Below are 20,436 nucleotides of genomic sequence, written 5' to 3'. Positions count from 1 at the left end.
AGTTCCATCCAGGGGATCCAGTGCCCATTTCTGACCTCCATAGACACTAGGCACACTTGTGGAGGATACATAGGTGTAGGCAAACTACTACAACACATAAAGTAAATATTCTAAAATTTTAGAGAAGTGATAGGAGTCAGATAAGACTGCCATGGGTTTATGGACGCATGGCTCCAGGCGACACCAAAGCACAAAAGGACATTGTTTATTGGCTGCCATTGCTGTGTTTCATAGCCATTTAATAGCAAGAAGAGGGCTTAGAAAAGACACAACTGGCCAAACATGGTGACACACACCTGTAATCCCTATCATTTGGGAGGTGAAGGCAGAAGGTCATAAGTTCAAGGTCATCCTGGAGTACCTGCAACCCTATCTGAACAAACAAAGCAAAGCATTTTGCAAGTGGAGTAAAAGGGAATAAAGAGTTTAGGAACTCTAGAGGTAGGGGAGGTAACTGCTTAGTAACTTCTTTTTTATTCATAAAAGATAAACCTGAGTGGTAGAGAGGTTTTTTGGAGGGGGGGAGGCTGTTTTTAGGACAAAGGTGAATAAGGACTCAAGACCTCCAAACTCTACACTGTGATGAGGATAGAATCAAATGTCTGCCTAGAACCCTGTGACAAACAGACTTCACTCTGACAAACAACCTCCTCCTCTCTCCCAGGCCACACTGCTCCAAATGACACCCATGTGAAGCTCTGCAGGCTTCTGTATCAAAGCACAAATGTGAATCCAGTCCCCTACTGACCGGCAAAGGATACCAGAGATAACACCCATAATCTAGACTATCCTGGAAGATCCTAGAAGAATCTTTCTACATGTCGCACCTACTTCCAAGAGCCAGAGAAACATAACCCTCTTCTGTGCCCGGAGCAGCAAGAATCAGAAGCTCCCTAGCTGTCTCCAAGGCACTTCCTTGGAGACAAGGAGAAGCTGTTCAATAAATGACTTAGAAAAATTGCCTTTGAGTCACTTTGGCTAGTTTAAATCGGCCCAACGGCCACTGTTTTAGTGTCCTGCCACAGAAATACTACAAATGGGCAGGGTAACAACAGAAATCTGTTCTCTCACGGTCAGTCTGAAGATGAATGTCTGTTGCAGTACCTTGTCTCCGTAAGCTTCAGGGGAGAATTCCTTGCCTCTTCATAGACTGTAGTGGCTTCCAGAAATCTCCAGCATTCCTTGGTTTGTAGCTGCATCATATCATTCTCCTGTCTTACTCATTATGTGACCTTCTTTCCTTGTATTTATTTTCAAACTTCCCTTTTCTCACAAGGACACCAGTCACTGGGTTAAGAGCTCAGCCTAATCCAATATGTAAGACTTATCGATTTGATTACGTCTGCAAAAATTCTTATTTCCAAAGAAGGAGAAATTCTGAGGTCTAATATGGAAGAGGTGTCTACTTCAGCACCCCATCTAGCAGCCTCCTGAGGGTTGGTTTTGACAGCTGCCTCTCCTGCCTTCCAAGATCCTCCCCAGTCCTTTCCTTTTCCCCAGTGCATTCATCCTGACAGGCAGCAAAGTTGCACCAAGATGCTGCCCTCCCTAGAACACTGAGGAGCCTCTAGACAGTTCTACAACGAAGGACCGAAAGTACCCAGCTGGGAACTGGGAGTCCTTCGGAGCCATCAGTAGGATAGGAGAGGTCAGAGGCAGTACAGCAGATGTTCCAGCTATCCCTGGGCCAGGCCCAGAAAGCTCTCCCATGATAGAGTCCAGATGAAGAGCTGAAGAGAAAAGCTGGAGTGAAGGAAGCCGACAGTGATTGGCTCAGAGAAGAATGAACTGGTCCATAATAGACTGGAGATGGCATCTGGATTAGTCTCCAAGAGCTGTCTGGATCTTAGTACAAGAACAGGGCTCTAAAACTGCTTCTGCGTTGCACCTGGCCTCTTGGCCCCAGGAGGACAGCAGATCGACACCCCACCTCCACCTGTGAGCACAGCAAGGTCATTTAGAGGGCACTCCCACATGCAGTGGTTGATGGTGGGTTATGGCATAACCTTGTGCATTTGGTGGGCAGGTTTCCTTTAAGCTTCTTCTACAAATGAAGAACCAGCAATGTTTAATGACTTTCCCGAGGGCACATGGCTCTTGGTGGCCTCCTGAACTCCTTATCCAGGGCTTACATAACTGAGTTGCACACTATGGAACTGACATGGGGACCTCATTAATGAATGCTGCTTTTATGGGGGCCCCAGGGTGTGAACATCACAACCCAGGGCTGTAGCTTTGTAGCAAGGTACAGCCTGTCCTCAGCATTTCGGTGTGTGAACTTTAGAAATCATTCAACCATAATAAAGCTAAGAGCTCAAAGACACCCTGGAGCTTGTCTGGACAGTCCCTTCTTTTCAGATGAGGGCACTGCAGGTAGCTTAGGTGCACCTTACCTCTCCTCTGTCCTTTCCTTTGCTCCCAAGAAGGCAAACGAAAGAGTGTGCTTCAGATTCTGACTAAGTTCTGTGGCCAGTGAAGTCCAGAAGCCTTACACAAAGGCTACTAAGTTAGTCTAGGAGTGCAACCTGTTGGCACGAAGGGCGGCTGAAACTGCTAGGCGAGGCCCTCTAGAACTGTCCAGAGCCACTGGCCCTGAACCCCAGCGTACTGGAAGGTAGCATTCGAACACTAATATGCTAATGACACATGCTGTGGATAAATTTATAAAGACCACTACGTACAAGAGAGCATGCACATGAAATTTAGTGCCACGAAAATGACCCAAAAGCCCAGCGAATGTGACATGAAAGCCCAAGTCCTTTGTACAGCCTTTGCTGTGCTTTCTCTAAGCTTTCTCTCTGCTCTGGGGAACTCTCCCCTTTGTAAGTGTATTTTCATTTGTTTTTAGAGCTTCGGCTTCTCTGTGTAGCCCTGGCTATCCTGGAACTACTATGTAGAGCAGGCTGGCTTTGAACTCACCGAGATCTGCCTGCCTCTGCCCAGTTCTGGGATTGAAATGTGTATCCTTTTTGCTTTTTATTGTGTTATGTATTTTTTCTCCGCTCCCCCCCAACTTCCCTTCTGCACTCTCCCATGATCCCCACGCTCCCCATGCTCCCAATTTACTCAGGAGATCTTGTCTTGTTCTTCTCCCAAGTAGATTAGATCCATATATGTCTCTCTTAGGGTTCTCTGTTGTCTAGGTTCTCTGGAGTTGTGGGAAGTGTATTCTTAATCTTTTATTTTGCTTGCCACTATCCACATGGACCACAAGAACCCAGAACTCCCCAGAGTGGTGCTTACCATATTCTGATATCTGCCAATATCGTGATTACAGGTAATATTTTAGTGGCAAGTTAAAAACATGTCAGAACTATCCCTCTAGCTAGAAGACTTTAAGAAATCAAATGAGAAGTCACTCTTAATTCTTTTCTCTAGATTAGGAAATGTCTACCTGTCCAGAGCTGCCATGTATCTTGTCTAACAACTTCAGGGAGCTGAAACACTCACTGGGCCACTAGAAGCAGGAAGGCGATCACGTGAGCGTTTTATGTTTTACTTGCTTTGGTCAAGTGAGCCTTGAGAGGCAATGTGGGAAGTTAGTAAAACTCAAGGAACACAGAAGACTAGATTATTTCTCAACTCACTCTTAACGGCACATGAACATCTTCTGTATTTATTCTTGACTATCTGGACTCTAAAAAATTATTTTTATGCATATGCTTGTGTGTGACTGTGTGAGTGACTATGTGCATGGAGAATTGTGGTCTCCTCATTTGTTACCTGTGTACGCCACAGCCTGCACGTAGAGATCAGACGCCAACTTGAGGAAGTTGGTTTCCTTTCCTTTTACCTTGTGGATTCTGGGAATGGAACTCCCAGAAGGTCAGCCTTGGCGGCAAGTGCCTTTACCCTCTGAGTCAGCTCACCAGCTAAGCACTTTCTGTTATTTAAGCAAAGCAAAGATTCGCGACTCTCAGGACCCAAGAAGGCTCAAGTAGTTCTAGTCACAAAATTGTCAAGTTCAGCCTGGCACGGCATTTATGAACCGTCTCACTAGAACGGAAATGGCACCTAGACTAAGGCTCTCTAGAAGGCTCGCTGGAAGTGGGAGGAACGGCCCGTGCCGGGGGGGCGGGACTTCGTCTCCTAGCAACGGCCCCAGCGATTGGCCAGCTCTCCCTCAGCCGAGACCAATGATCAGGCACGCTGCCAACGCTCGGCGTTAAGACTTCGACTGCGCGGGGGATTCGAATCGGAGTGAGCGCCACTGGAGTGGCGGTGGCTGGTTCGGTGTTTCGCCGCACCGCGCTTTCTCTCGTCATGGAAGATGTCTTTCGGTGAGTGTCCCTCAGGTGGAGTGAAGGCGCGAGCCGAGCCGAGAGCCGGCCAGGACGGTTGAGGCCGGGGCCCTCAGCCGGGCTTTCTCCTCAGCGGCTTCCCTTGGGAGTTCGCCCTCCATGCCTCCGCCATGGTGGCGGCCTCCGGGTCGCTGGGGTCGAGTGGGGGCTGCAAGCTGCAGCCGGCTGCCGTTACGTGGGCCGGGATTTGGGGGATTTGGGGCAGTTTGCAGGAAGGACCTTCGGGGCGGTCGGAAGTGACACGCGCCTTTTCCACGGGAAGCTCCCTCTGAACAGACGCCCCTCCCCCAAGTCCCCAAAGCTCGTGTGGTGGAGGTTTTAGGAGAAAATTTCAAAGTCTCTTAATAAAAGTGCTAGTTAACTCGGGGAAGAATTTACTATTTCTTGCTTACCTGCTATGTTGGGAAAAAAATTAAAGCTGAAGTTTATGAAGAAATGCTTGTTGTCAGAGCCATTTTTTCTATCTGCAAGCAGATTTTTAAGTTCCCACACTGCTTGCTTTTTTTGTTCTTTTTGTTTTTTGTTTTTGCCTTAAATGACTTACCAGCCTGTGATGTAAAACCATTTTTAAAAACTGTTAAATCATGTTACAGGAAATAAAATTTTATTTATTTTTTAATCAGCCCTTTGGGTATCCAAAGAATAAGATACCCCAAATCTGTTGGCGTAAGGCAATTTAATTTTTAATCAGATCAACTAAATATTCTCTTTTGAAAGCCTCTCCCCATTAAAAGAAAGAAACAGGTATCTTGACCTTTAAAAAGCTAGTTTATTTTAATGATTAGGTGTTTTAGTATTAAGTTACAGTGTGTCTAAGGCATTTTCCCAGGGAGTACGTTTAGTGTGAGGCTATTAAATGTTTGCTTTCGACAATAGTTGTATTCTTATTTTGATAAGCAAGAACTTCCAAAGACAAAAGTCATGGTGCTGACAATTCAGACATGCCGAAAAGAATCCAAAATATGTTCCTTTAAGTAGAAAAGTGAAATTCCTAGACATAATTAAAAAACAAATACATTTCTAAAACCTGTACTACTTCTGTCAGTGAAATTATGAAAAAGCCATTGCTGTCTGTAGTTTCTCTGAATAGCCATTTCAGTATGCTAGTAAGTTATATTTTGAGACTGATTTTTCTGGTCATTTCTGCAAAAATACTACTTTTAAATTCTTTTTCCCCTAATCTTATCATTTCTCAGTTTAAAAGCCTATGATTGTTTCTCACCTTGATTCATACCCATCTTCCCTCTCTGAAATTTTCCATGGTCTAATCTCACCCTGGCGCCCCGTTCTACCCACTGGGACTCTGCTAGAGCTTCCTAACTGATTCCTACTTGTATTGCCACCCCTATTCCTGTCTGTGGAAAAACACAAACATCTTAAGATGCAGATTGAACGTGGCCCCTCTTCTGCTCAGCACACCTGATACATCAGCTTTGTCCCTTTGGTTCTGTCAACCTTGATGATTTCCCTCACCTGGCTGTGGTAGCTCTAACACTGATCACACGTCATTCCCTTAGAAATAGCTTTTACTCCGCGCTTACTCCTTAGCTTGCCCACACCTTTTCCTTTTTATTGCTTCATGTAATATGCCACTATTTTTGTTATTGTTTACCCCAAACAAACTGAGCTCATTGGAATTTGGTTTGCTTGGCTGACTTCTTAAGCTGTGGTGGGATGTTAGGGAAGTAAGAAGAGCAAAGTGGGTGTTTACCAGCCCTGTCATCATGTTCTTTTCCTCTGGGACAGCATCTCTGGGGCTGTCACACCAAAGGAGAGGCTTTCTTTGGATCTTATTCTCACCCCCTGTCTTATCTGTGCTCCTGAGAAATGTGGGGAAGGGCCTGAGTAGACCTGTCTAGGTCCCACTGGGTGGCAGTGACATTGGGGATCAATGAATCTAGATAGACCTGGGGGCAAATACTGTTCTGATTTCTCTGAACACATCTGAATGATTGTTCTTTTATGTGATGTTTGGGTTATATTCAAGATCCCATTTTCAAGCATATAGATGGCATAATGTAGAATCAAATGTGTCTTTGGTTTCTAGGAATTATTCCTAACCTCTCATGTATGTACTTTCTGTTCTAGCACGTTTGAAGCCCATATGCAAAGCTACCAGGGCAATGACCCACTCGGGGAATGGGAAAGGTTAGTGTGTATTTATTTGTTTGTTTTCTTTTAAACAAAGGAATCATATGCTACCCTGTGGAAAACTAATATTCATATTTTTCTAGCTTTATAAAGTGGGTAGAAGAAAATTTTCCTGACAATAAAGAATACTTGATAACATTATTGCAACAGCTAATGAAGGAATTTTTAGATGAGAAGAGGTACCACAATGACTCAAGATTCATCAATTATTGTTTAAAATTTGTGAGTATAATTTCAGGTAGATAACTAAATATATGTTTTACTTTTGGTCCCCCTCCCTTGTTAGAATCATTTTAGACTGCCTTTTCCTATCAATTTCTTGGTTACAGTCATGAATTTTTTAGAAGTTACATAGTCCGAGATATGTATTTTAAAGCCTTAGCTTCCGAAATATTGAGGAATCAGTGGTATAATTTTAAAATTCCTCTTTATTTCGTATATGTGTGTTCCAACATGAGATAGGAACAGAAAGTTAAACGAATTGTTTGATTTTGATACGAAATGTGGTTGAAGCTGGTTGTGGAGGCTCACACCTTTAATCCCAGCACTTGGGAGAAAGAAGCAGGCAGATCTCTGCTCAAGACCAAGACTGGTCTACATTGTGAGTTCCAGGCCAACCAAGGCTGTATATCAAGACCCTGTCTCAAAAAGGAAAAAAAAAAAAAAAAAGGAAAGAAGAAATGTACTTGAGAGAAGGAAAATATAAACTCTTGGATCCTAAGGTCTCTGGGAGTTTAACTCAGACTTATAGTACAGAAGGAGAAGGTAGTCTCAGCCTTTATGTTTATATTATGGCTTCTGGTTTAGTGTTTTCATGGGACTCCTGAGTGTTCGAACAAGTGGGTCTCTGACTCTCGTGCCTTCTCTTGGTTTGTCTTGTCCAGCTTTGACGTGGAGTGTCAGGTCTCACGTCCAGGAGTAGTTGACCAACAAATAAAGGACTCCACAGTTTTTGGTGTGCTTTTATTTGGTTACAGTTTGGGTTTTTTTTGTTGTTGTTGTTCTTTTTTTTTTCTTTCCTTTTTTGTGTTTTTCTTTTTAGTCATTGATATATTTTGTTTTCTAGGTTTGGGGTTTTTGCTGTTGTATTGGGTTTTTGTTTTGTTTTTTGAGAAAGAACTTAAAGTTGTATGAGCAGGGAGGAAGAGAGGATCTGGAAGGGCTTAGGGGAGGGGAAGAATATGATCAAAATATATTTAAATTTAAAAATTGTTGCAAACAATACAAATATAATAAACACGTTTTTAAAAGAATTTGAAAATTAGTTAAGATTTGTACATCATGTACTACAGGTAGAATAACCCCTAGTGGGAACATGTTTTTAATTAAAGTATTGTTACCAAGGCCAGGTGGTGACTGCACGTGCCTTTAATCCCAGTACTCAAGAGATAGAGGCAGGCGGGTCTCTCTATGTGTTCAAGACCAACCTGGTCTACAGAGTGAGCTCCGGGATAACCAGAACTGTTTTCACAGAGAAACCCTGTCTTGAAAAACCAAATTTAAATAATAAAATGTTATCAGCTATTTAAAAAAAGGATAGAACTTTTTCAATTTAATCTGAAATGAAAACTTGGGGCTATGAATTCTAGTAGTAAAATCATATGGAATAGATAAAGTGAACATGAAATTGTTCCTTAAATTATAAAATACTATAATTAAAGGCACCCTGTGGAACTTGAGTATCCTCAGGTTAAGACTAAAGCAATATTTCATGTAATAAATCATTATAGACCCTACTATTTTGGGAAGTACTGTCATAATCCTTTAATATCAAGGAAAGAGATGATTTTTAGATTCCCCATCTGAGAACAACATATGTCTTTACCTATACAATATATTCCTAGACTTTCGTGGAGACTGAACAGTGTATGGCTGACTGAGTTCTAGGACAGACCTAGCCTAGCAGTTTGGTTGTCTTGTATTGATAATTATCGTCGTGTTATTCATAATTATGGAATAGAGTAACAACATGTAAATGATGTACAATGTGTGGTCTGAATAATTGGTATATAACCTCTAATATTTATCATTTCTTATGTGTTGAAAATCAAACCCCTCTCTGTTAGCAATTTTGGAATATAATTATCAACCATAGTTTCCTAGTAGAAGCCGTTCTCCCTGTCCTAGCTGTCCCATATCCATTAATCATCTCTGTGTACCTCACTGTTTTTGTGTGATTCTGCTCTGGGTTTCTGTAGGCTGAGTACAACAGTGATCTTCATCAGTTTTTTGAGTTTCTGTATAACCAGGGAATTGGAACCAAGTCATCCCCTCTCTATATAGCCTGGGCGGACTATCTGGAAGCCCAGGGAGCGCTGCAGCATGCCAGTGCTGTTTTTCAGAGAGGAATTCAAAACCAGGCTGAGCCTAAAGAACTAATAGAGCAACGATACAGGTAGTATCAAAATATATAACTCATCTTTTCCTTCATGTGTATTTTTGTATCTGTCTACTTTAAATAACTCTAAGTCATACTGGATATGTGTTGTAGATCTGAATGAAGATGTAGAGCTTTATACTGTTCTTAGGATGGTGTGTGACAGATTTTATAATGTCACTCTAGACTGCAGAATTGTGAGACAACACAGGACATCACTTCAGAAGAAAGACACATACAAGAGACAGGACAAATTTTTCCCTCAGAACAGCCCATTAAGTCATAAATAGAGTTGTCCATTCATGAAGACAGACCTCCCTTGAGTTTTCTATCTTGATTTCTTTGCGATATTGTAATTGTTTCAGATTATAAAATATGTGAAGTAGTAGTTGAACATTTTTTAATATTTATTTATTTATTATGTATACACTATTCTGTCTGTGTGTATGTCTGCAGGCCAGAAGAGGGCACCAGACCTCATTACAGATGGTTGTGAGCCACCATGTGGTTGCCGGGAATTGAACTCAGGACCTTTGGAAGAGCAGGCAATGCTCTTAACCACTGAGCCATCTCTCCAGCCCCGTAGTTGAACATTTTTGAGTTTTAATATCTGCATTCTTGGTTCATGGACCAAGTAGATGTATGTGTTTGATGAATTTGAAAAATATTAACATAAACTGTGTAAAAAGAGGACTTTTCTAATACATAATTTTATTTCTGTAGTTTAAAGCAACTTTGAAATTAAGTTTTTCATTTTCTGTCTTTATTGCCTGTTGTATTTGGTTTCCATTTCAACATAGATGTATATTAAACTGTAAAATTAAAATATATATTTATATGTTTTCTATTATTATTTAGTCTATTCCAGGCACGTCTTACTAGAACCCATTTGCCAGCTCAAGGTAAAATAATACTTTTCTAAAATGTCTAGATTGCTGAAAATTTAGTCTGTAATTTTTGCACTAAATGTTTTTTTGTTTTGTTTGTTATAAAAAAAAGGCCTCATATAGTATTTATTGAAAACCAAAAGCCAAGTTACTGTTTTGGGTAATAGGAAGACACTCTGATAATAATCTCACAAAACAACTTTGGATAGCAAGGGGACTGTGTCTTAGCACTGTAATAGAGCAAACCTGCAAGCAAAGCTTAATGAATTTACCTCAAAAAATGATAAGCCTATATCTAAATATAGTGTAATGGCACATACCTATAATCCCAGCACTCAGAAGGAAGGCTAACAGAGAAGGAACATAAGTTTTGAGGATAGCCAGGGCTACAAAGAATATACTGTCTTATTTAACTTTATTTTGTGTCTCTTGGTATGAAGGTGTTAGATCTCCTGGAACTGGGTTAGAGACAGGTGTGAGCTGTATGTGAGTGCTGGGAATTGAACCTAGGTCCTCTCTGGAGGAGCAGTCAGTGCTCTTAAAATCGCTGAGCCATCTCTCTAGCCTCCCTCCCCCTCCAGTATTCTGTCTTAAAAAAAGAAAAGAAAAAATCATCCTCAAGAGAGGATATGCTGGATTCCTCATCTTTCCAGAATTGAATCAAGTAGGCGTAATGTCGCTTTTTATTTCCCGTTTTTGTTTTGATTTAACTGGGAGCTGATTTTATTTAATTTTTTTTAATTTTTATTTAAACAATGATTTTTTTTATTATTTTACATATCAGCCATTTTCCCTCCTCCCATTCCCTTCTCTTATCCATGTACCTGCCCCCTTCCCATCCATTTCTCCATCTCCATTGAGAAAGGTACAGACCTCCCATGAGCTTGCACAAAGCATGGCACATCAAGTTGAGGCGGTACCCAGTCCTCCCTTTATGTAGAGGCAGGGCCAAGTAATCTAGCATGGGGAATAGGTTACCAAAAGCCAGCTAAGCACCTGGGAGAGGTCCTGCTCTCACTGTTAGAAGCCTTACTAAGAGACCAAGCTTCATGATTGTTGCATACATGCAGAGGACCTATGCAGAGGACCTGTCCCAGGCAGGCTCCCTGACTGTGGGTCCAGTGTCCATGAGCTCCTGCAAGCTCAGGTCAGCTGTCTCTGTTGATTCCCCTATCATGACCCCCCTGGCTAGTACAATCCCTCCTCCCTTCCCTCTGAAAGACTCGGAGCTTAGCACAGTGCTTGTCTGTGGATCTCTGTCTTCTCTGCTTCTATCAGTTACTGGATAGCGTGTCTCTGATGGCAATTAAGGAAGTCACCAATCTGCTACAGTAGATGGATAGTTCAGGCTATCCACCACTCTCCACCACTGCTAGGAGTCTTAGTTGGGGTCATCCTTGTGAATTCCTGGGGGTTTCCCTGGCTTGGGGTTTTTCCCTAACCCCGAAATGGGCTCCCACATCAGGATGTCTCTTCCCCTCTCCATTCTGCCTCCTACTGGCCTCCTGCACACAGCCCACCTAACCTGCTCCCTCTCCATCCCTCCATACCCCCAACCCCGTCCCCAGTTTACCTAGGAGGTCTTTTCTACTTCTCCTTCCCAAGGAAATCCATGCATCCCTCTTTGGGCCTTCCTTGTTATCTAGACTCTCTAGGGCTGTGGATTGTAGGTTGGTTGTCCTATACTTTATTCCTATTAACCACCTATGAGTGAGTACATACCATGTTTGTCTTTCTGGGTATGGGTTACCTCACTCAGAATGTTTTTTTTTTCTAGTTCTAGCCATTTGCCTGCAAATTTCATGAGGTCATTATTTTTTACAGCTGAGTAATACTCTATTATATAAATATATTACATTTTCTGTGTCCATTCTTTGGTTGAGGGGCATCTAGATTGTTTCCAGGTTCTGACTATTATGAATAATGCTCCTATAAACATAATTAAGCAAGTGTCTTGTGGTATGATTGCGTATCCTTTGGGTATATGCCGAAAATTGGTATAGCCCGGTCTTGAGGTAGATTCCTAAGAAAACGTCATATTGATTTCAAGAGTGGCTGTACCAGTTTGCACTCCCACCAGCAATGGAGAAGTGTTCTCCTTATTCCACATCCTCTCCAGCATAAGCTATCAACAGTGTTTTTTATTTTAGCCATTCTGACTGATGTAAGATGGTATCTCAGAGTCGTTTTGATTTGAATTTCTTTGATGTTGAGCAATTCTTTAAGTGTCTTTTGGCCATTTGTGAGTCTTTCATTGAGAATTCTTCTACTTAGATCTGTACCCCATTTTTAAAATTGGATTATGTGGTATTTTGAAGTTTAGCTTCTTGAGTTCTTTATGTATTTTGGAAATAAGCCCTCTGTCAGATGCAGGGTTGGTGATGTAATGACGCCATTTCAACAATAGTCACTGTCATCTTGTTTAAAATAACCACTTAGACTTTATATTCCATCTAGATAGCATCTTAACTTTCTCTAATATTTTTCTTAGCTGAAAATTAGTACATTTTTTGAGACAATTTAAAATGGATTGATTTTTTTAAAGTAATTTTTGTATTTATGTGTTAGATGTTTTATTTTATATGTATGAGTGTTTTACTTGCATGTATGTTTACACTGCATACATACCTATTATCCACATTCCCTGAAACTAGAGTTATGGATGACTGTGAACCACCATGTGGGTGCTGGGACTTATACTTTTGTCCTCTTTAAGAACAAATGCTCTTGGGCTGGAGAGATGGCTCAGTGGTTAAGAGCATTACCTGCTCTTCCAAAGGTCCTGGGTTCAATTCCCAGCAACCACATGGTGGCTCACAACCATCTGTAATGAGCTCTGGTGCCCTCTTCTGGCCTGCAGACATACACACAGACAGAATATTGTATACATAATAAATAAATATTAAAAAAAAAAGAACAAATGCTCTTAACTGCTGAGCTGTCTCTCCAGCTCCAAATAGATGTTTTAAATATAACATACCGAAAGAATAGTGGAATGTATTGTGTGCTAATTTTATTTAATGTTACTTTTCACTTATAGCTGCAACCTCGGAACCTCTGCATAGTGCACAGATTGTAAACCAAGTCATGACAACAAAGTCAAGTCCAGGAAAAAACTCCCCCTGTGTTCCTAAGAGTCTGGTAACAAGAACATTTATTTGTATGTTATATAGAAATAAGGAATGTTATTGGACAGCCATTCTGACTGTCTTTTATATCTGCCTTTGCATCTTATTCCATTGACCCTGTCTGCTGGGACTGACCTCCATTTCACCACCACTCCATGGCAGCTCTGAGCCTTTTCATCTATCTTTGCTCAACTCAAATATAACTTCTTGTCAAACCTAAGGACCCCTACCTGCCACACAAACGCTGTCCGCAGTTTCTTTCTTTTTAATACCCTCTGTTTGTTCTGCTGGCTTCTTTGTAGGCCCAGGAAATTCCTATTTTGGATCACATTTGGTGGTTTTTGAGCCCTGCTCTAGAAAAAAACCCAGAACCTCAAACATTTATGCTCATAACCTCAAAACAGAACTCTAGCATTTTCAGGCACTTCTTCTCTACTCTACATTCGACACCACTCTTGATATCGTATGTCTCGTCTGTTTGCCACTTAATTTTTTAATGTGATTTTTAAACTTTATTGTTCTCAAATTTGGGATGTGTCTATCTCACTCTCATAGCTATAAAAAATAAATACTATTTCTGCAACACAGCAGAAGATAATCTTATCATTTTTGCTACCAACCATTACATAGGTAACTGCATCTTTCTCTGCTGTTTCCATGGGGGAAAAAATAGCTTCCTACTTGTGCCTACTTTTCATCCCTGTAAATATTTTTGACCCATCTAAATCTCTTCTGCTTTGCTTGCTTGTAAACATAAAAATTCAGCTTCATGTTTCTTAGCATCTTTCTCTTTCATAGGACAGTCGTTCTTTAGGACTTTTTTGTAGTTTAATCCCATGTAAAGACATCTGTTTTGCTAATGCACACATTCCTAGAAGTAGAACATGCATGTCTAACTTTGATACAGATTGTCCCAATTTATATCTTACAGTGTTTGCCACCCTCTTTCTACTACTCTAAATTTACAGACAGATAAATGAGTGTTACTTCTGGTCATATTCCCCAGTCCTAGCTCATTGTATGATATTTGTGAAATATCAATGAATATTTGTTTAGTGGGTTATTGCTACTATTGGGAATTTCTGAGAGGAAAGCAACAGAAGGAAATTTTTTTTAATTTTTTATTATTTATTTATTTATTAAAAATTTCCACCTCCTCCCATTTTCCCTCCCACTTCCCCCACTCCTCCTCCCCCTCACTCTCCAGTCCTAAGATAAGTCAGGGTACCCTGCCCTGTGGGAAGTCCAAGGCCTTCCCCCCTCCATCCAAGTCTAGGAAGGTGTGCATTCAAACAGACTAGGCTCCCAAAAAGCCAGTACATGCAGTAGAATCAAAATTCGGTGTCATTATCATTGGCTTCTCAGTCTGCCCTCATTGTCAGCCACATTCAGAGAGTCCGGTTTGATCACATGCTCATTCAGTCCCAGTCCAGCTGGCCTTGGTGAGCTACCATTAGATCAGTCCCACCGTCTCCATGGGTGGGCGCACCCCTCGCAGTCCTGACTTCCTTTCTCATGTTCTCCCTCCTTCTGCTCTTCATCTGGACCTTGGGAGCTCAGTCCAGTGCTCCAATGTGTGTCTCTGTCTCTATCTCCATCCATCACCAGATGAAGGTTCTCAAGGATCCCATCATCCATCTCTGTCCTTAACTATGTTCTTAGGCCACTTGCATTACTTGTCTTTCCATATCTGTGATCACAATACAGACTGAAGGATGGTGAGACTCCTTTCTTCTCCTCTCAGATGGATCTTCTGGTACAGGATCAGGGCCACTTGCTGGCCAGGGACCTCACAGACAAAAGGACTAGCTTGCTGCTTGCAGACTCAGTGAAACAAAGGAACTCCTGCCCGGTTGCATTCACCACCCTGTCCCAGCCCCCAAACAGGCTAAGCTGGGGGATCTTATGACCCCGAAGAAGGAAAGGGGTTCCTGGGAGCAAGCTGGGATGGGATAGGAAGAGAGAGGCAGGGGAAAGAAGCCCCTGCAGAATGACCAGAAAGTTTAGGGGATTGAGGAATGTCTGTGCTCCCTTTCTGGGGCTTCTGCCGGCCAGTCATGAACACATTCACCCCTCCGATGGGTCTTGTGGTACAGGATCAGGGCCCCTTGCTGGCCAGGGACCTTGCAGACAAAAGGTGGAAATTTTATTTTCTTAAATTTAAATTAATTGTTTTGTTTGGGGGGGCCTCAGTTTGAAAAGCTAAGTAAAAATAATGCCAACTAAAGCTCCAACTATTAGTAGTTTTCATAAACATGTAAATCTACTTGCGTTTAAGAGGCTCCTTCCCAGGGAGCATTTTCAGATGAATTATGAAGTAATTTGTGTGAAGGTTTCTCATTGGTAAGTGAATGCTCATGTTTGTTTTCTGTCTTGTAGGGCTCAGAATGTTCTGGTGTGACACAATCCTCTTGTGATAACAAGTCAAATATGCAAGTACAATGAGTACATTATTACTTAAGTTCCCTTCAAGTTACTTTAGTGCACTGTTGTAAGTGGTGTCTTTCTCCCCAGTAAGGAACAAAGAGTGATCATGATTTCCAAATCAGAGTGCTCTGTCAGCTCATCTGTGGCACCCACGGCTGACACTCAGCAGGTTGTTATGTACTGCAAGGAAAAGCTTATTCGTGGGGATTCAGAATTTTCCTTTGAAGAACTAAGAGCCCAGAAATACAATCAACGGAGGAAGCATGAACAGTGGGGTATTTGCACTCTTATATCACGCTTTTTTGTATGTGTCTTTTTAAATGATGATTAATCACATAACTGAATGAAAAGACAAGAAAATGTCTTGAGCTTTTCTCAGAAGCCTAGAAGTCTTTGTTAGACACTAGCCTCGCAGCATGCTTTTCCACAGGCTCAATTGCTGAACTGATAACACCACTGACAGTTGAAACAGCGCTACAGTAAACATCCTTATTGGTGTTTTCTTTGCATTAGTGAAATGGATAGTGTTTCCATATCATGTATGTGAATTTGAATCTCTACATACAGTAGTCCTAAATTTGTAGAGCATTTATTTGCTCTTTGAAAGGATTTAATTGAGAACTGAGGTTAAGAAGAGATTTTCCAAGTTTGCATCTACTTTAAACAAAACATGTAGAAGTAGTCTTCTGATCAGCACGCCAAAGTTATTTATGTTTATGGAACAAATACTCTTTGTTCCTCATAAGGAAATGTACCTTTGCACTTGGGTTTTTACTATAACGTAGGCCTTAGAGACCGGAAAACGAACCTTTGTTCTCCACTCAGGGTTCTGTGCCCTCTAGGTTATTTGGACTACGTCTACCATGTGAACCTTTTCTTCATTATCTTTTTAAAGATGTTTATTTAAAGTTATGTGTGATGGGTTTGTGCATAGAGTACAGTGTCCTTACAGGCCAGAAAAGGGTGGTAGCTGCCTGATAGAGGTGCCAGCAACTGAGCTGAACTTTGCAAGAGCTCTCCTAACTACTGAGCCATTTTTATCCCTATGTTCCTTATTTTTATATTTACCAACCACAGAGAAAAGTCAATATTTGTGGAGGACCCATTTTGAGTTGGCCATAGATAGTTTTCTTTCATGTGCCACAACTTATAGTCTCAAGGCAGACTGATTTGTTTGGAGTGTGCCCATATTTGATGTTTATTGGAAATAGAACTATCCAAAGTTTTGTTGAAACTCTGACCTTGTACATTTTATTTCCTAAAGAGGAGACGCTGGAAAGGTGGCTCAGCATTAAGAGCTAGTATTGTCTTTGCAAAGGACCTGAGTTCAGTGCCCAGCACCCATTTTAGTTGACTCACAACACCCTGTAACACACAGCTCCAGGGGGATCCAACATCTCTAGCCTCTGTAGGCACCATCACATACATGTACACACACACACACACAATTAAAAGCCACCAAGTATGACTATCTCAGTTCTAATCCTAAGGCAACATGGTAGGAGGAGAGAACCAGCAAGTTGTTCTCTGACCTCCACATTCATATCTCCCTTGGGATTTGTGCCCTTTAATACTTTAATATGTTTTTGAAAAGTCCCTAGAATTACATTTTTTAAAATCTGAAGTGGGGAATAATAGGAGATTGAGAGATAGCACAGTCAGTACAGTTCTGAGGATGTGAGTTTGATTCCCAGGAATCACATTAAAAAGACAAATGTGATGACACACTCTTTTAATCACAGCACTCAGTTAGCAGAGGCAGCCTAGACTACTCCTGGGGCTTTTTGGAGCCATATATACATGTGCACGTAAACACAAGCACATATACAAATATGTTACAAAATAATTTAAAAAAATGAATGGATAACCATTTTCAAGTGATTTACAGTACAGTATCATTGTTTTATAAGAAGTGTTCAGTATTAGAATACCATTGCTAAATATTATTGATCACATAACAGGTTTTTGTTGTTTATAACATGATAACCTATATTTAATAGTAACAGTGGTGAGGACAGGTAAAGATTTCGATTAAAAGGTGATGTAAGTTTCAGTTCTAAAATCAAAAAAATATGGAAAATTTTGATTTAAAAAGTATACTAAATTGTGAACATTTGCTCATTTTGCATATAATACTCTGATGAAATTTTGAGAGCAAACCGTGCTTTTTTTAATGTTTTTTAAAGTTAGTGAAGACAGACATTATATGAAAAGGAAAGAAGCCGGTGCCTTTGAAGAGCAACTGTTAAAACAGAAAATGGATGAACTTCACAAGAAATTGCATCAGGTGGTGGAGTTGTCTCACAAGGACTTGCCTGCTTCCCAGAACAGGCCTGACGTATGTTCACGTTTTTCACTACTGTAGCTTATCCCTAATGCTACTAGCTGTTGCCCTCTGTGCCTGTTTCTGTAGTTATTCTAGTTTAGCTAGGAATCATACCAAATTTTAAAATAATTTGATATAGAAAGATATATAAAATTTGGAATTAGCCAGACTGTGGTGGCGCACACTTTTAATCCTAGCACTCGGGAGACAGAGGCAGATAGATCTCTGTGAGTTCAAGGCCAGTCTGAGCTACAGAATGAGTTCTAGGATAGCCCTATACAAAAAAACCCTGTCTCGAAAAAACAAAAGAAAAAAAAAGAAAAAGGAAAAGAAAATGGATTGAGCAGTGAATATTAATAATATTAATAATATTCTCTATGCAATAGTCCTGGCTCTCCTGGAACTTACTTTGTAGACCAGGCTGGCCTTGAACTCACTGAGATCCCCCTGCCTCTGCCTCCCAATTGCTGGAATTAAAGGCGTGTGCCACCACTGCCCAGCCTGAGATACTTAAATACTAATATTATAGATGCCAATTTGTTTTTCAGTGGTTAAAATTATAAGATGCTGGGCTTGAGTGGTATTTTAGCCAATAGAGGTATTTGCTGTATAAGCCAGATGGCCTGAGTTTGATCCCAACAACACATATAAAAGAAAAGTCAGATATGGTGGCACACATCTGTAATCCCAACTCTCATACAGAAATTTTCTGGTTGCTTGTGAGCCAGCTAGATCGGAATATGTGGTACAGAGAATTGAGACCTTAGCCCAACAAATAAGAGGGAACCAGCTCCTAAAAGTTGTCCTTTGACTTACACATGTATGCACCTACACACACACACAAATAAATAAATAAATATTAAAAAATTTAACTATAAGCTTTTGGTGTGTCCTTGTTTAAGAAGCTACAAGAAAACATCACAGAGGCTAGTTGCTGTGCTTTGAAAAGCTGTAATGACTGATTAATAATATTTTTGTTCAACATGAAAGGTTAATGTTAATCCAGTATGCGTGGGACCAAATACATGCTCCCAGCAGGAACTAAGGGTTCCAAGTCTTCCATCCATCAGTCAGCAGACCTCAGAGAACTCAGGACAGAAACCACAGAATGCACCTTCGGTTCCTCATGTGGTTAATACTGTTAACAGTGCTTTGATGATCCCAGCTGCCAGCCAGCCAGCTCTTCCTGTTCCTGGAAGTGGCCAGTCAGTGACAGATTCCAGGTAAGCTAAATGTTGTTCTGGAGGGGATAGTGATATGCATTGCATGTATAATTTATTTTCATGATCTACAGTAATATATTGTATAAAAGATGAATGGTTCTTGTTTTTAAATTTTTGTTTGCTGAAATGATTCAAAATATTGGCATTGAATCTTTCACACTTAATTCCACACTTCTTTTATACTGTTTTTTTACTTTGTACTTTTTTCTTGAATTATAAACGTCAAGCAGTTTCTCACTGTACATTCAGAATATATAACTGTAAACTGAAAGTACTTACTGTCTTTTACTACATACCTATAGGCACTTTTACTGGCCTGAAAGTTATTTGACATATGTTCTCATGTTTTCTTTGTGTTCCTTCAGAAGTTATTTGGGATGTGTGTTGATAATTCTGTGCCAAAATCTATCTCCCAATATTTCCCAGTATTGAAGGATTTTTCTAAGTTTCAGAAATAATAATTTCTTATTTGTTTTACATTTTTGTCTTTGGTTGTTCATTGCTTATCTTGCAGTTTGATAGGAATTTGTAAAACTAAAAGTGATTTGTACTTTGCTTACCATTTTAATAAGGTTCCTTAAGAGAATTCTAGCAGGATTAGGCAGACGAGGTTGATTGCCCCAGTATGATTTAAAAGCAAGCTGTTATATAAGTGGTTTGATACCTTTTCCCTTCATCCTCACTGTTAATTTAAAATCTGGATATCACTAGTAGTTTCAGGTAACTAGTACAAGAAAGGTACTAGTTCCACTAATACACAGTGCCTGCAACTAGATCTTAGGCCTTTAATATAAACCATAAATGAAGTGCATTTGAATTTGCGAAACCATCATTCTGTCCTGTCACATGGAGGGATGATTGTTATTGTGCTGAAAGGCAGATCCAATGGGTCTCACTAAAATGTTCAATGGTTATCCTTATTTGAAAGAATTAATATTCTCAAAGGCAATAAATATTTTATTTACTTATACCATGGTCTTAAGCAATTTTATCCTCACCCTAACAGACTTAGCATTGTTGGCAATATTTTATTGTTTCTTGAGAGTTACTTAAAAATTCTAATATGTAAAGTGCTTTTATTCTTCAGTGTGTTTCAAGAGATTTCTCTTTCAGGTGTGTGAGTCAAAGTATTCATGAATTCATGCCACAGAGTGGACCAGAAACAAAAGAAGGTAGTGTTGCATTATAATAATTTTATCCAACTTGTTTGAGTAGTCTTGGTTTGCTCAGTGTCTGTATTGTGACTGTGGTGTAGGATGGCCTTACTCTTTAGAAGGTAAGAATGATGTTATAAAGCCTCAGACAGTTTTTGGTCAAAAATAGAAATTCATTAAAAAAATAGAAATTCATTTCTTAGTAACATCTTCCTTTTTCAGAATCCTTTGGCATTTTTCTATTAAGCTTCTCAGTGTATTAATCTGAAAGGCATAGCATAGTTAGATGGGAAAGGGGATTAGTTTAATTAGTATTATATTCTGTTTGGAACCACAGTGGAGGCATTTTCACAGAAGATAATTTTGTTCATTAAGTAATAAAGTCACAGTTTGGTAATTCACTTCCCCTCTTTCTGTGACTGGCATCCTTTACACTAACAGTAGGAACGGGGCTATTTGAAG

The 20,436-nt window shown here is 40.3% G+C and overlaps 1 protein-coding gene across 2 annotated transcripts in view; it reads left to right on the top strand.

Moving 5' to 3' along the window:
- The first annotated feature begins 4,173 nt into the window (after positions 1 to 4,173).
- Positions 4,174 to 20,436, top strand: part of Bub1 (BUB1 mitotic checkpoint serine/threonine kinase) — a 32,525-nt gene continuing 16,262 nt past the window's right edge. The window contains exons 1-11 of one of the 2 annotated variants that reach the window (XM_075962101.1): positions 4,174 to 4,280; positions 6,390 to 6,449; positions 6,536 to 6,674; positions 8,651 to 8,847; positions 9,688 to 9,731; positions 12,757 to 12,857; positions 15,224 to 15,280; positions 15,363 to 15,546; positions 17,458 to 17,609; positions 18,588 to 18,820; positions 19,934 to 19,992. In XM_075962101.1, the coding sequence (XP_075818216.1) occupies positions 4,264 to 4,280; positions 6,390 to 6,449; positions 6,536 to 6,674; positions 8,651 to 8,847; positions 9,688 to 9,731; positions 12,757 to 12,857; positions 15,224 to 15,280; positions 15,363 to 15,546; positions 17,458 to 17,609; positions 18,588 to 18,820; positions 19,934 to 19,992 (1,243 nt within the window). In that variant the 5' untranslated portion in view covers positions 4,174 to 4,263. Of the gene's footprint in view, positions 4,281 to 6,389; positions 6,450 to 6,535; positions 6,675 to 8,650; positions 8,848 to 9,687; positions 9,732 to 12,756; positions 12,858 to 15,223; positions 15,281 to 15,362; positions 15,547 to 17,457; positions 17,620 to 18,587; positions 18,821 to 19,933; positions 19,993 to 20,436 lie in introns of both variants that reach the window. The other variant, XM_075962102.1, reaches the window with a different exon arrangement.

The sequence above is a fragment of the Microtus pennsylvanicus genome, chromosome 2 (genome assembly GCF_037038515.1).
Source record: "Microtus pennsylvanicus isolate mMicPen1 chromosome 2, mMicPen1.hap1, whole genome shotgun sequence".
NCBI classification, from domain to species: Eukaryota; Metazoa; Chordata; class Mammalia; order Rodentia; family Cricetidae; genus Microtus; species Microtus pennsylvanicus.
This window is presented reverse-complemented; position numbering and strand designations above follow the sequence as displayed.